The sequence below is a fragment of the Colossoma macropomum genome, unplaced genomic scaffold (assembly GCF_904425465.1).
Source record: "Colossoma macropomum unplaced genomic scaffold, Colossoma_macropomum, whole genome shotgun sequence".
NCBI classification, from domain to species: Eukaryota; Metazoa; Chordata; class Actinopteri; order Characiformes; family Serrasalmidae; genus Colossoma; species Colossoma macropomum.
In genome coordinates, this window is record NW_023494805.1 from 18,141,128 (window position 1) to 18,157,101 (window position 15,974).

General features: G+C 39.0%; 1 protein-coding gene across 1 annotated transcript in view; it reads left to right on the plus strand.

Moving 5' to 3' along the window:
* The window catches only part of colec12 (collectin sub-family member 12), a 75,149-nt gene that overhangs the window by 39,041 nt on the left and 20,134 nt on the right, over window positions 1-15,974 (plus strand). The window contains 6 exon segments of the mRNA XM_036596976.1: window positions 10,683-10,769; window positions 10,870-11,913; window positions 12,247-12,759; window positions 13,972-14,114; window positions 14,271-14,380; window positions 15,734-15,799. Coding sequence (XP_036452869.1) covers window positions 10,683-10,769; window positions 10,870-11,913; window positions 12,247-12,759; window positions 13,972-14,114; window positions 14,271-14,380; window positions 15,734-15,799 — 1,963 coding nt within the window.

Genomic DNA, 15,974 nt, shown 5'->3' on the forward strand with positions numbered 1-15,974 from the left:
GGCGAAAGGAAAACTGAACACTCTGCGTGTTTATTCTCCAAGCAGCTGATTTATGTCAGAAATTTTCCACCGTTTGTCAGAATATTTGTGTTTTAATGCCGGATGTCTCGTCCGCACTTTTTTTTTCCTTGTGATTTGACATAAGGCAGCCATATTGTTCCTTAGAAACAGGACGTTTCTCCAAATATTATCGTCATGACCATTATAATGGCATATGTTTTCTGTATTCTTTTGGAGAGCTTGAAACCTTGCGAAACACAGCCTTGTAAATTATGTTTCATTCATACATTTTTTGTATCATAAAAGACGGCTTTCAGACATTGACCATGAGGTGCAGGATATCTCAGTAGATGTCTTGCAATAATCTGAAAGCCTTTTTTGGCCTCTTGGCACGAAAACAACTCACAAATCTAAACATCTTGAGATGTAGTGATGTATTCATCAGTAGGATGTAATCTGTCTTGAAGAATTGTTTTAGAGAAAGAAGCTTTTTCTGTGGTAGATTTTTTTTTCCAAATTTTGAAACCTGCACTTAGCAGATCATAGTCCCATCAGTCTTAGTTTATTTGATGCCTTTTTTGGCTAAAGACATGTCCAGATGGTCAGATTTCACCACTCAAACAAAAAAAAGTTATCTAATGATGTACGACGTATATACTTAGATTCAAGCCTTCTCTTGGGTATGTATATCCCGTGGGGTATGTGAACGTCTTAGTTGAAGGATCTGAATTGAGTTTTACTTTACAGATCATGTTCGCTGATATACACTGAGGCCATATGTTGTCTGTAGTGCCTTAAGAAGGCTAATTTCTACCAGATGAGAGAATGATGTAGGGCAGCGAGCTCCATTCCAAACCCACTGTACAGGAGATTTTATGCCTTAGCAGCAATTTGTTGTCCCAGCAACCGCAAGTTGACTGACAATTGCAGCGGCTGTCTAGACCACTTTGCCTTCTTGAAGAGTTTTGGATCCAGTTTCTGTGCATGGAAGTGTGCTACTGTGTTAAAATGGCTACTTTCAAAAACCACTTTTAATGCGCAAATCTGATCTGAACTTTTCAGTACCCTGAAATTCGAAAACCATTAAAAACAAATTTATTGCCGAATTTTCCTCAAAAGCACTCGGGTAATATTAACTAGGCAAAGTATGCTTGAAATGATTTGGACTTAGGGATGGGCGACGTGGCTCAAATGTACACATTAAACATTTTCATGGTTAGTATGTATACAACCCCATTTCCAAAAAAGTTGGGACGCTGTGCAGAATGTAAATAAAAACAAAATGCAATGATATGCAAATCATGTGAGCCATAATTTTAAAGGAAAATAGTACAAAGACAACATATCAAATGTTGAAACTGAGAAATTTGATTGTTTTTTGAAAACTATATGCCCATTTTGAATTTGATGCCAACAACATGTTCCAAAAAAGTTGGGACAGGAGCATGTTTACCACTGTTTTTCATCACTTCTTCTTTTAACAAACTCTCTGAGCATTTGGGAACTAAGGAGACCAACTGCTGTAGTTTAGAAAGTGAAATGTTTCCCGTTCTTGTTTGACATAGGATTTCAGCTGCTCATCAGTTCAGGGTCTCCTTTGTTGTATTTTTCATTTCATAATGCGCCAAATGTTCTTGGTGGTGACAGGTCTGGACTGCAGGCAGGTCAGTTTAGCACCCGGGCTCTTTTAATATGGAGCCATGCTGCTGTAATACATGCAGAATGTGGTTTGGCATTGTCTTGCTGAAATAATCAAGGCTTTCCCTGAAAAAGACGTCGTCTGGATGGCACCATGTGTTGCCAAAACGTATATATTGTTCAGCATTAATGCTGCTTTCACAGATGTGCACGTCACCCATGCCATGTGCAGTAATGCACCGCTATACGATCAGCAATACTGGCTTTTGAACTGTGCACTGATAACAAGCTGAGTGGTCTTTAGCCCGGAGGATGCAGTGTCCATGATTTCCAAAAAGAATTTCAGTTGTTGATTTGTTGGACCACAGGGCATTTTTCCACTTCGCCTCAGTCCATTTTAAATGAGCTCAGGCCCAGAGAAGGTGGCAGCGTTTCTGGATCCTGTTTATATGTGGTTTCTTTTTTGCGTTTTAGAGTCTTAACTTGCACTTGTGGATGCAGTGACAAACTGTTTTCATAGACAGTGTTTTTCAGAAGTGTTTCTGACCCCATGCAGTGATTTCCTCTATAGAATCAGGTCTTTTTTTAATGCAGTGCTGCCTGAGGGCCCAAAGATCACAGCCAGCCAGTATTGGTTTTTGGCCTTGTTCTTTGTATACAGAGATTTCTCCAGATTTTCTGAATCTTTTAATGATATTATGTACTGTAGATGATGAAAAGCAAAAGTTCTTTGCTATTTTTTGTTGAGAAATGTTATTCTTGAATTGTTGCATTATTTGATCATGCAGTCTTTCATAGAGTGGTGAACCCCTCATCTTTACTTCTGAAAGACTGGGATGCTCTTTTTATACCCAATCATAATACTGACCTGTTGCCAATCAACCACCAGGTGTTTCTTACAGCATTACACAACTTTACCAGCCTTTTGTTGCCCCCGTCCCAACTTTTTTGGAACGTGTTGTTGGCATCAAATTCAAAATATTTTTCAAAAAACAATCAAATTTCTCAGTTTCAACATTTGTTATGTTGTCTTTGTACTATTTTCAGTTAAATATAGGGTTTTTGCACATCATTGCATTTTGTTTTTATTTACATTTTGCACAGCATTCCAACTTTTTTGAAAATGGGATTGTAATATTTAACAAGTTCTAACAGAAACAGTGCCCTAGCAAAATAGACTATTTTCAACTTTTTGGATTTGATGCGGTGGATGTTGCCATTGTAGGGAAAACATTACAGCAACGTTGGTGTTTACAAAAGAGAACGTGAATCTTGTACATTCTCATTAAGGTATCTAATTTTTCCACAAAAGACGTTCTTTTGGTCAAGCAGTTTTTCTGATATATTAAGAGCAACAAGCTTAACAAGGGCTACAAGCTATTCTTTAAGAATTACCTGCATGACTACAAAGGATCTCAAGACAAGTCACCCAACAAGGTCATCTAACATTAACTTTGCTGATCTGAGTTGCCCTGTAAAGCCTGAAATAATAGTTTAAAAGTCAGTGGTGTCGTTCTGAATTTCACAGAGGTTTTCACAGAAGACCACGTCATATGTCTTTACGTATTAACATCAGATACACAGGCTCATTGTTTAAGTTTAAAATGCGAAATCAGCATTATACTGATGAAGAAATGATGACAATGTAGTAAGAACTAGCATATACAGATCCAAGAGGCAGAGAGAGGATCTCTGCAAGCGCAAATGTATAAGAGTTCATAAGATGCAGACTTCCTTTGGATTTCATGTTCCTTTACTAACGCATTTGCTGCATTTGCAGCTGCTCTATGTTGTGTTTCATTGGCAGTCTGGACAAACAGTGGTAGTCTAACATTTGTAATTCTCATAGAAAAGCTTGTGGCACTTGTCGACCTTGTTCCTCTCTGAAAACTGCACCACCAAACAAATGTCTTTAGTGGAAAAATTAGATACAGTGCCCTCCACAAATATTGGCACCTCTGCTAAACATGAGCAAAACGGGCTGTAAAACCTTTCTTTATTGCTGACCCATGTGGAAAAAAAAAAAAATATATGGCATGCATTTTTATGTATTTGAAATACATTTTAAAATGCATTGCAGTCCATGCCGAAATACATTCTCAGCACTAAAATGTATTTCAGAAAGTACTGCCATATAAACCAAATATATTTTAAAATGCATTTATTTTAAAATGTATGGGGAAATATTACACTTGGAAATACATATGTAAATATATTTAAAATACATTTGAAAATTAATTGTCAAATCTAATTGTTGGCACCCCCCCAATCTTATCTTTTTTTTGCAAAGACAAGAGCTCTTAATCTTCTACTGTAATGCTTAAGGAGAGTAGAACACATGGCAAGGGATCTGAGACCATTCCACTCTTCAGCTTATCCGACAGGTTTTCTATGGGGTTTTGGTCAGGGGACTGTGACGGCCATGGCAAAACCTTGATTCTGTGGTCAGTGATCCATTTCAGTTCTGTATTGATTGAGGTGTGCTTTGTATCATTGTCTTACTGGAAGATTCAACCACAGACCAGTTTAAGCTTCCTGACTGAGGCAGTCAGGTTTTGATTTAATATCTGTTGGTACTTGATGGAGTGCATGATACGATGTATCTGAACAAGTTGTCCAGGACCTTTGGAAGAAGGACAGCCCAACAGTATCACAGACCCACCACCATACTTCACAGTGAGGATGAAGTAGTTTTTGTGCACGGCTGTCTTTGTGTTTACACCATACCCACCTCTGGTATTTGTTGCCCAAAAGCTCTATTTTGATCTCGCCTGACCATAAAACATGATCCCACTGAAAACTGCAGTAACGTCTGGCAAACTGGGTTTGTTGGTCCTTGACAGCCAAGGCTTTTTTGTGTTTTGGCAACCACCCCGCAAAGAACATAGGGTTATGTAGGTGGTGTTTGATTGTAGTTTGGGAGACGTTCTGACCCCAAAACCTAACTAATGCCGGCAATTCTCCATCTGTGATCCTTGGAGATTCTTTGGCCACTCAAACCATCATCCTCACTGTGCACGGGGTCAATACATACGTCCTCTTCCCAGCAGATTCTTAACATCTCCAGATGCTTTACACTTGTTAATTATTCCTCTGATTTGTGCAGCTCAACAACCTTTTTTCTCACACAATTGCTGTGTTCTCTAGTCTTTATCATAGTGATAGATGAGTGAGGAATTTGGCCTGGTTCATCTCATATTTATACCCCAGTGAAACAGGAAGTCATGGCTGATCATTTATTTTCAGCATTTACATATATTGAATGAAAGATCAAAAGGATACGCAATAAAGGATGTTTTACACAGCTCGTTTTGCATGTTTACATGTTTACCAGGTGAGCAAATACTTGTTGAGGGCACTGTAAAAATGTCCACTACATTCTTATTCGTAAACAGCGCTGTTGTGGTAATGTTTTTCCTACTATGATGACTTTAGATATACTGAATTCAGAAGTGTGGAAAGTGAAGAACTATACTATAAATATAAAAAAAAATAAAATATAATGTTTTATAATGTTATTCCTAAATAATAACTAGAGCAAAAATCAAACAACTGGTCAAAATTTAAATAATGGCATAATGGGGTGTCAGATCATTAATCTATACTATATAAAGACTCTCTATAATTGAGCTAAATCTCTACTTCATGAAGCTTGCAGTTGCCAGTGTTCTAGAAATAGTGATGATGCCTGATGTGATGTGCTTAAGCATACTGTGGGATACGTTTTTCCCCCGTCATCCACACCAGCAGTGTTTTCAAAAATCTGTATGTCTACACGAGAACACAAAAACACCAGACCTTTGTACTTCAATAATTTAAACAGATTTAAAGTCAGATTTTTCCTTAAAAATACAGAGAAAGAAAACCTACTGCTTGCCGTGGGGTTGTTAACATTGCCATAGTTACACCACCATCTCTGAAATGTCAAAACAGCACTGATCTGGCAGAGGAGCTGAGTAGCTCTTATTCCTTTTGATTTATGGATATATTTAGAAACTAGACCTTAGACTTTGGTTAATCATTAAGTCATATATCTTTCTAAACATTGAGGTATTATTAATATTTGCAGTCCAGACCCCTTTTACAAGAACCGAGAGCAGTACATTCTGACGCCTCCACGTGGTTTAATGAAAAAGTTAAATTCAGTTATATGTGTTATGATAACTCCACACATCACCCCTAAATTGCTGAGCACACAGAAACAGCCCAGTCCTCAGTCATATTTCAGAGTTCTGCATACTTAATACTTGAAAGCAACTATGGCCATGCGTAAGTCAACGGCATGACGTCAGTGTTTTCAACCTCATTGGTCACCTTATTGGTCATGTGCATGTCCTGAGGTCAGCAGGCTGAATGTGAGGAGCTCTCAAACTTGAGTCAAAATCCTGTTCAGAGAGCCTAATCACTAATCTTCGCTCAAAAATAGCATTCTTATACAAGAGCTAATGCCCATGCTGCTGGGGGGCAGTCTGGAGAGACAGAGGGCGAGACAGCTTGGGCCTCCCACTGACGGACCCCCAGCGTGAAGCCAACCAACAAGCCTTTGAAATGGACCTCCATGTTATGTTTTTCCGCAAAGCATGTTATTGTTTTGTGTTTGGTTACACAAGTGCTGTCTGGAATGATAACACTCGAGGTCTTGGACAGATTTCAGATTGTTTTGCGATGCTGAAGTGGTCTCAAAGCCCTGCTGAATAACACATCAGCGGAAGGAAAAAAAAAGAGGAAGAGCAAATAATCGGAGGAGTCAATAAAGGAGCTCTGCTCTCTTTTTCATTCAGATTTTTACTTACAGCGAGAATGTCACCGATGGAGCTACTGGGAAATGAGCGTTGTAATCATACCTAAGAGCCTTTGTAGATGGAACTGTGGATAGAAAGGAAAACAGAACCATTTTTGTCCTTTGAAACAGACATGCCATTATGGAAAACAGTGAAAGAACCAAGCTAAATGCACAAATGTTGCACCCTCTAGTGTTGGAAGCTATATATGGACAGAAAACAAACCAGTGATAGAAATATGCATGTAAAACTTAAACATGTGAATCAAGACAATGGCAAAAAAATACAAACACAAGTTTACTGTTAACTTTTATCTTTGTTCGCTCTTACTAAGTTACTGTGGCTTCTCAGACTGTACAATCTAATAGGGATGGATGATATGACAATATTTATTGTTATTGTGATAAATTACTTCACATTCCATTACAGTATGCTTTTCTGATATTGCAGATACCTCCATGAAGAACACTAAATAACTGCATGTTTCATCCCAAAGATAGCAAAATTAGTCACGTTTGAGTGGATTTTAGTGCAATGCAGTGCAATGCAGAAGTGAAGTGCTAAAAAAATCATTCATAGTTTCATGCATATTGTGTATCTATAAATTAAAGTATCATAATGTTACAGTTGTATCCAAAAGTTTTAACATCCCCAGTCAAATAACATTTTGTTGATTTTCCACAAGAAAATACGTTAACACATCTTATACAGGTAACAAATTTAAATATGGCATTTTTCTGCAAATTTCAGTGCAAAATTTCTATTTGCTGGAAAAAACATTTTATATAAGCATGTGCCATCACTTTTGCACAGGCCACATGATACATTTATTTTTTTCCAATATGTTAAATTCAGCAAATAAACAGCACATTAAAATGCAGAAGTGTGTTTTCTCTAGAGGATTAACAGATTTTTACTAAGAAAATCAACAAAACATGTAATTTGACCAGGGGTTACAGATACTAGCCATGCCTGGCATTCCAAGATTTCTTTTGATGTTTTGTAGCATCCATTTTCTGGCCTATACCACAAAAAATTGGTCAGCAAAACTCAGGAATGTCATGAAGCATCTGCCCTAAATATGCCAAGAAATTGCACTGAATTTACCTGCTTCAAGTTTGTACATCATTCCCATGTGTAAAGTATATTACATCAACACAATTCCTGTCCAAACTAAACTGAAGGACTAACCTGTGTTGATGTAATATGTCTTATTCATATTCTTATTCATAATGATGTACACATCAATCAAGTAAATTCAAAATTCACATTTTCAGTGTCACTGTTTCCAGTGTACTTCACTGTAAGCGTATGTAGATGTAACAAGTATCAACAATCTTGTCTCAGATTTTGATGTCGGAGAAAAGCTGGACCTTGTACTCTTTAGACTGCTGCAGATGAGAGCAGTTTATTTTGCTTCTTGACAGGACAATAACTTACAGTGACCTATGATGCTGCTGACAGGAGAAATTCATGTTTTATCCCTCCTCTGCACTAAATACTGTAAATACTGACAGGGTATATTTATCTAATAGGGAGCATCGATGTGAGTCAGAAAAAAAAGAAAAAATATGGTTCATAAACAGCAGGAGTGGTGCCAGAGAGACTGGTGGGAATCACCAGCGCGGCACAGGAGACACCCAGACGGTCTGAGCACGACCCTTGAGCGACCACTCCACATTCCAGAGGAAATTAAGTGTCATGCATTTCCTGTGTGACTGTGCGAGTGGAATGCGTTCTCGCTGTCGGTGTGTCTATGCATGCTATCGCCAGTGGCCTGCGACAAATGCATCCACCACAGTGTCTGCACAGCCATGGAGAAGTTTGTGTTTGTCTGCTTCTTTTCCTCCAGCTTTCTTGTACACATACACCATCCATCCGTAGTTTTGAGGGCACTCAGCTTTTCAAAATGCATGATAATGTTCTTTTTGGCTGTTTGCAATAACCTACTAACACTTTTCATGGCAGCCATTACATGCACTTTTTTGGGGGGGTTACTTAGTTGAACTGATTTTTTTCTTCTTTATTAACATTGATACAATGTATTTTGATGGAAATGTGTATCGATTTCCGTTCCAGTGGCTGATTGGCCACTAGGGGGCCAGACTCTTTTTGAGGAAAACAATAAGACGGGTATAAATATTTGTGACAGTGATATATAGGGCTGTGTTTGAAATATCCATATGGCAATACATCATGGATAAGCTTGTACACAGTATTTATGAAGTTTACTTTTCCTTGCATGAGTGAAAGGAATTCTGCATTCAGGCTTTTGAGAGTGACATTTACAACATTCAGCATATGGCATACATGTGCTCTAACCAGGGCTGTACAATGTGACAATATTGTAACAAATACATAAACATCACAGTCGCATTCAGTAGATCTTCATGTGCGTGTGCTCAATATCCATTTAATTGCCAGTCCAAGTGCTCATGGAGTTTGTACTCAATTATTCCTGAGCTGTTCTAACTTCGTGGTGTGTGCAGTCTCTAATATTTCCCCACTGCCCACTTCAAAAGCAGTCCTGCGAGCTGCAAAAACAGGGTAAGGTTCTAGTATTTATGGTAGTTGTAGTCCATCAGGTAATACGAAAACTAGAGAACAAATCCAAATGATGTACAAAATGCCCAAAAGAAGTTTAGTTGCCCCAAAAGACTTCTCTGGATTTAGGGAGCTGAAGCACCACCTTCTGTGACGACTGCCTTTACCTTTCGCCTACATATTATCTTCAGCCCGTTTTGCAATAATAATAAGCTGATTAACTTAAATTACCTTTACGTAATAAATGATTTACCTCCCCGTTTTGAAATGTATGATTCCAACCATACGTGCGGTACTGCTGGTGAACTTGCATTCAAAGATCCAGAAATATTGTTATATTAGTAGTAATATCTGTACATTTCAAAAAATGAGCATTAAAACAAACATTTGACCTGGTGCTTCAGTTTTTTACACAGCTAAAATGACAATTTCCACGTGTTATATAGTTTTAATCTCAGTGATAAAAAATAAGAAGTAATTTGCACTACAACAACTTTTACTGCAACTTTTACAGCATCAGTGCTACATGCTCAATATTTTTTACATACAGTCCTGACTCTAAAAGTCAAGGTTTTGCTCACTATTTATTATTAATTGTATAAAATAAATGTAAGCAAAGTTATTCAGCAAATTTTGATGTGAAATGCTTCATTGTGGAGAAACTTACCGTCTCAGACTTCTTTACAGTGGTGGTGATGGGAACCAGGGGTCACAATGTCTACAACACAAATATAGCCATTTCATGTACTGCCCAAAACTACCAATGAACCTACACATCTTCTGAGCTTTTATAAGGCATGTTGATAATGGTAAAATACGGGTTAATTCTGGAAAAAAAAGTCTTCTTCAGGGACAGTTTTGCCTTACAGCATCCTGCATAAACTTCTCAGCTACAAATGTGTTTTAAAAATATATTTATTATATTTTAGGCTAAAAGCTTATCTCAAAACTATCATAAATCATGTATATCAGGTAGTATATTGTTAACCATTTCATAATAGCTTAGCTTTTAGAGGCATTATACTTTTCAGATGTCTGTTTCCTGTAAACAGTTCTGACTCTCTAGAATGGAGCATTTCACATCAAACCACTCTGAATGACTTTATTTACATTTTAACAAAGTATCTATGCAGACATTTAAAAAACTATTCTCCTTTAAGGCATGTAAGGTCCTTGTTAGGTGTGTATTTGAGTTAGTTTCACTTCTACATTCATGGCTTAGTTCGCTTAATGTTGCTTTGTTTAAAACAAAACAGATGTTGTTGGGCTGTATATCATTTGTGGGCTGTGTTAGTGAACATTTTGTTGTTAACTGTTTTACAGTCACAGACTCCCTTTCATACACATACGTGCCCAAATACTGACTACTGCCTGTCTGTGCTGCTGCCCTTGTGATGAAATGTGCAGAAAGTTCACACCTCTGCCCCGCTGTGTCCTGACCAGCACCTCAGCGTGAACTAAACATATAATATAGTTCTTAAAAGCTCCCCCAGCATTACTTATGATTCATATATTTTAAAAACATATTTATTTGTAATTATATTGTGTTGTGTTGTATTGTGAAGTTTGTATCATGATGTATATTGTATCATGATGTTGCTAACGATACCCAGACCTAGTGCTGCCTGAAAAAAGAAGGCAAAGTGTCTCGACCGTAAATGTGTTTTATTTTGTTCTCACTCCAGAACTCAGTGGTTTTCTGTTGTTTGTGTTCCTCAGTGGTCCAGAAGATGGACAGTGTGACTGAAGGGATGGAGAACTATGGAGGTAAAATCATGGCTGTGGAAACAGACCTGAAGAAGCTTGGTGAGTTCCATCTACTGACAAACTACAACCATATTACCACAGCACTTGCATTTAGCGCTATTTATGTTTGGTTAAATGCTGTCTAAACATTCACATGCAGATGATCAGACAGAAGAGAAGTCAGAGAACGCCACGACTGAAATCCTGTCTTTCAAGGCAGAAATCCAGACGTTGCAGACCCAGCTTAACAACATAGCCCTAACCGCATCCACCAACAGAGCAGCTCTGGACGAACTGCGGCTGGCGGGAGAGGATGTGCAGAGTGGCCACATTTCCTTGAGGGACCTTCTGGAGAGCAATAGCAACACCATCCGCAATGTCAACCGTACTTTGAACGCGTACAGTAACCTGATCGGTGGGCTGAAGACGGACACGGAGCGGCTCCAGTCAGAGCTGCAAGAGCAGATAAGAGAGCAGAGCCGCTCCATTCACAGCCTCAACACCCTCAACTTCACCCAGAGTCAGCAGAGGAACCTCATCGGCTCCCTCCAGAGGTCGGTGGAGGATGCCAGCCAGGCAGTCCAGAAGCTGAAGAACGACTACCAGAGCCTGCAGCAGACAGCCAGGCAGACCAAGGCGGATGCCGACTGGCTCAGGGAGAAGGTGCAGAACCTCCAGGCTCTGGCAGCCAACAACTCTGCCTTGGCCCGCTCCAATAGCGATGCCATTGAAGACGTAGCTTCTCAGCTCAGCTCACTATCCGAACAGGTCCAGAACACCTCAACTGTTACTGATGGACATGACCAGAGCCTGCGCGAGCTCATGGACCAGCAAAGAGACCATGACAATGCCACCTCTAGCAAGTTTGATGCTCTGGAGGCCCGTCTGGACCAGAACGAGGACCATATGGACCGCATCACCGGCAATGTGAGCTTTGCCACGCAGCTCCTGGGAGCCATCAGCGCTGACCTGAACGGCCTCCGCGGTTGTGCCGAGACAGTCACTAGGCACACGGATCTGCTGCTGGCCCTCAACAGCAGTGTCCTGGAGGCCCGGACTGACAGCACTGAGCTCAAAACACAGCAGGAGGAGCTCGCCACCAGGCTCGATAAGGAAGTGAGCAGCCTCTCCATCGTGATGGAGGAGATGAAACTGGTGGACAGCAAACACTCGCAACTCATCACCAACTTTACGATCCTACAAGGTAAGGAGTTAAATTTTTCTTGAATGTTTGAATTAGTAACCCTTATGCAGTCTCAACCACTCTGAAATGTATATTGCCACTGTTGGAACTAAACATCGCCATTTTTTTTTTGGCTTTTTACATAATTTGAAAGTTATATCTTTACATGGTGTCAAAACATAATGATTAATGGACAAATATAGATGGTCCAAATTACTTGGAAAAAATCTTGCTCCATTAACAGCCATTTAAAGTTAAGAAGTTTTTGTCCTTCTTCTGTAAAGTTACCATTTTGGAGATATAAGGTTTAGTTCAGACAGCGACCACACTCAATTCATGATATTCTTTTCACAGGTCCACCAGGTCCTAGAGGCCCTCGGGGGGATAGGGGACCCCAGGGGCCTGCAGGAAAAACAGGTGAGAAAGGCGAAACTGGGGAAAGAGGTCCACCAGGACCGCCAGGACCTAAAGGAGACAAAGGGCTGCATGGAATTCCAGGTGTCCCTGGCTCCAAAGGTCCACCTGGACCAAGAGGAAATCCTGGATCAAAGGGCTCCAGAGGATCTGGTGGTAGGGCTGGGCCTCCCGGGGAGAGGGGTGACCCTGGTTTACCTGGGCTTGCTGGTAGAGATGGTCAGCCAGGTCCTCAGGGCCCACAAGGCCCACCCGGACTCAGAGGGTTAGCGGGACCTCCAGGACCACCAGGACCCCCAGGGCCTGTTGGCCCCATTGGTCCACCAGGGCCACCTGGACTACCTGGACCACCAACTGGACCTCCAATCCCAGTGGCTAAACCTCTGCCTCCTGTAGGACCCCAAAGCTCAGTGTCCCGCCAAGTCCAAGAGCCTGTTCCCACCAGCACACCAGGTAACACTTGAAGACTCATGTATGTTGATGTCCAACTCATGAATGAATGAATAAATGAATGAAAGACAAACTGATTCGAACCTTTTTGTGGCATGCAATATTTACATTTTTTTATACACTGAAGACGTCTCAAACAATTCGAAAAATAATCTTTCACAATTTAAAGTTTTGAGAAAAAAACCATCTTCCACTGTAGCTGGCTTCCTCTCTCTGTTATGGATTTGTGGTTTGTAGTGGAGATAAAGTCAAGCTTGGCTTGAGAATCAGTCACTGAATTTGATGATTGAAATTGGAAGTCTGTGAAAGAAACTGATTTGCAAAAAGTGAATCACACTTCAATCACTAATTAAAAGAACCTTAGAAGCACGTGTTTTCTTATTGTATTATATGGAGTTCTAGCTTTCAAGCTATCAGTGTAACAAAGTGTTGCATGTAAGCAAGTTCCTGACTTAAACCAAAAATTCAGGACACGTTTAGCTGAAAACCAAAACCGAAAACCAAAAGGGTTCTTCTATATGTATTTACGCTCTTGAATTAACATACAAAAACTTGCTGAATACTGAAATTACAATATAATATTTCAAAGGCATTTCCAAAGGCATCTATAGCTGAATTCTAGAGTCCTTACAAACTCACATTAGCAGTAAAAACTTTCAGAAAGAAAAACAAGAGTTAAAAAGTGTATTACGAACAGATATTGCATTAATCAGTTTTATTCATGGGATATCTAGTAAAGAATTGCATTACATAAGTTAATGCTAAAAAAGCTGTTAGTTGAAGGTTGAATAAAAACGCCGCTGCATTGTCTGCCCTGCGATGGACTGGCGACCTGTCCAGGGTGTATCCTGCCTTCCGCCCAATGACAGCTGGGATAGGCTCCAGCACCCCACCGCGACCCAGAAGGATAAGCGGTTTAGATGATGTATGTATGTATGCATTGGACCTTGTTTGTGTTTCATTGGTGATCTGCCGCTGCTTTAACTGTTTGAACACATCTGTGCTGACCAGCCTAGGAGAGTGAAGTACGCAAACAGCGTTTTAAGCTTATTTCTCATAATTACCACTCAAGTCATTTGTTAAGTGTTAGATTTTGACACTTCATTTTGGACCTACTTAATCTCTTTTTTCGGCCAAAAATTTTCAGTGGCTGAAATGTATTATATTTGTCATTTAAATGAAGCAATTTTTTTTTCTTGTTCATTAACTCCCTAGGATGTCCACCTCAATGGAAGAGCTATAAAGACAGTTGCTATTACTTCTCTCGTCCATCAGAAAGACTAAATTTTGATGAAACAAAAGAAACATGCAAAAACAAGACCTCTTCTATGCTCATTATCAATGACGAGGAGGAGCAGGTAAATCCAGTACAATATTTTATATATATTTTTTACTGATAATATTTTGTACTTTACCAGTTACTGACTTTGCTTGCATACTGCTGATAACTTTGTATGTATTGGAATATGCTCAAGTCTCTATGAATTTGTGTTTGTGCGTTCATTTTGTTTCAGCTTTGGATACAGAAGCAAATTGCAGGAAAGGGTTATTTCTGGCTGGGTCTTACAGACATTGTTGAGGAAAACGTCTGGAGTTGGGTGGATGGGAGCCTTCCCACTTTTACGTGAGTACGGGAGAGTGGGGCACAATCTAAAACATTTTGGCTTTTGCTAAATAATTTTTATAATCTTTGAACAAGATTTCTTTGAGCAATAATTTCATGTAAAAGCAACTTGTACATTCTACCTACAAATAAAAACACCTACTGTTGGTGGACAGTTCAGTTGAAAGCAGCATGAGTGCATATGTTACAACTAATTCAGTACAATTCTACATTGTATGAACCTGAGTTTTCAAACCTAAACACATAAAATGTATGCATCAAAATAAGTATGATTAGTGAAAAGAGGCTGTCAAACTCAAGTTTATTTTTGATCACAGAGTAAGACAGCAAATGTTTTTAAATATAGGTAATTTTAAATGTAACTGCATACATTTATAACTGTTTTGATAAAATTTAAACATAACTGTTTTAGGCAAAAGTAGGTAGCCACCTACAGCCTCCATAAGCCAAGGGCCCCATTACAAACATACCAGTTAGTTATACTGTACATGTTGATGTTTAATAACCTATTCCTAAATATATACATTTTAAATATAGCTGTTATTTGTGATTGAAGTGATTCTTTTCAGTCATTTCAATGCAGCCCACACGATCAGGTTTTTAAATAACTATTCTTTGTGTTTTACGCAATGACACGACTGCAAAAAGACAGTTTTATAACTGTCTTGTATAAAGAAGACAAGTGATAATCTACATTATGGAGAACAGATTCTTTTGTGTGACTTTCTGGATGTTGGGAAGGAAATTCAAATAAAGTAATCCAACTACAGCAGAGAAACGCAAAAAGAGGGAGGAAAGGAAAATGTTTGTTACTACACTACCAAAGAACTTGCTGCACAGGCTGTACATAATGCTAGAGTTAACGTTAGTATAAATAGCTCCCATGTTGGCGTTATTAAATGAAAATAACCCATTACAAATAACTTATTACTTCTATCAGAATGTAATATTATATTACTTATTACTTCCTGAAAAAAGTACTGTCACTACTCATTACTACTTATTACTTTACTGTACCAAATTATCTCACTACATTGTGGTGTTGTTTGTTTCAAACACTGTTTCTTAGAAAAAGCTAAATTATCTGCCATGAAATTCTAGAAATAAGTTAAATAATATCTTGTATATGTATATATCAGATATATCAACTAAATCTAATCTGATTTCACTTGCCAAGACATATTTTTTTGCAGTGTAGATGGCTGAACCACGCAGGAGCCCAGAACCTCAACTAATTTAAAATAACTTAAAAATATGCATCCAGGGGGCCTCATTCCTGACTTTTGCCTACAAACCCAGAACCACTAAATCCACCCCTGAATCTAATACATCTACTTTCATATGTTACACTAGGAAGTGGAAACCAGGCCAGCCTGATAACTGGAGCCATGGCCATGAAGAAGGTGAGGACTGTGCAGGGTTGATCCATGAGGCCAACTGGAACGACTTCTTCTGTACAGATCGCATTGGATTCATTTGTGAACGTGCAAATGAGAGTAAGTAGTAATTTAACTGATGACCAATGATACTACAGGAAACTTTACTCTAGAGTATGTTTACTCTATAAACAAACTCATTATGTTCATTGCCTATA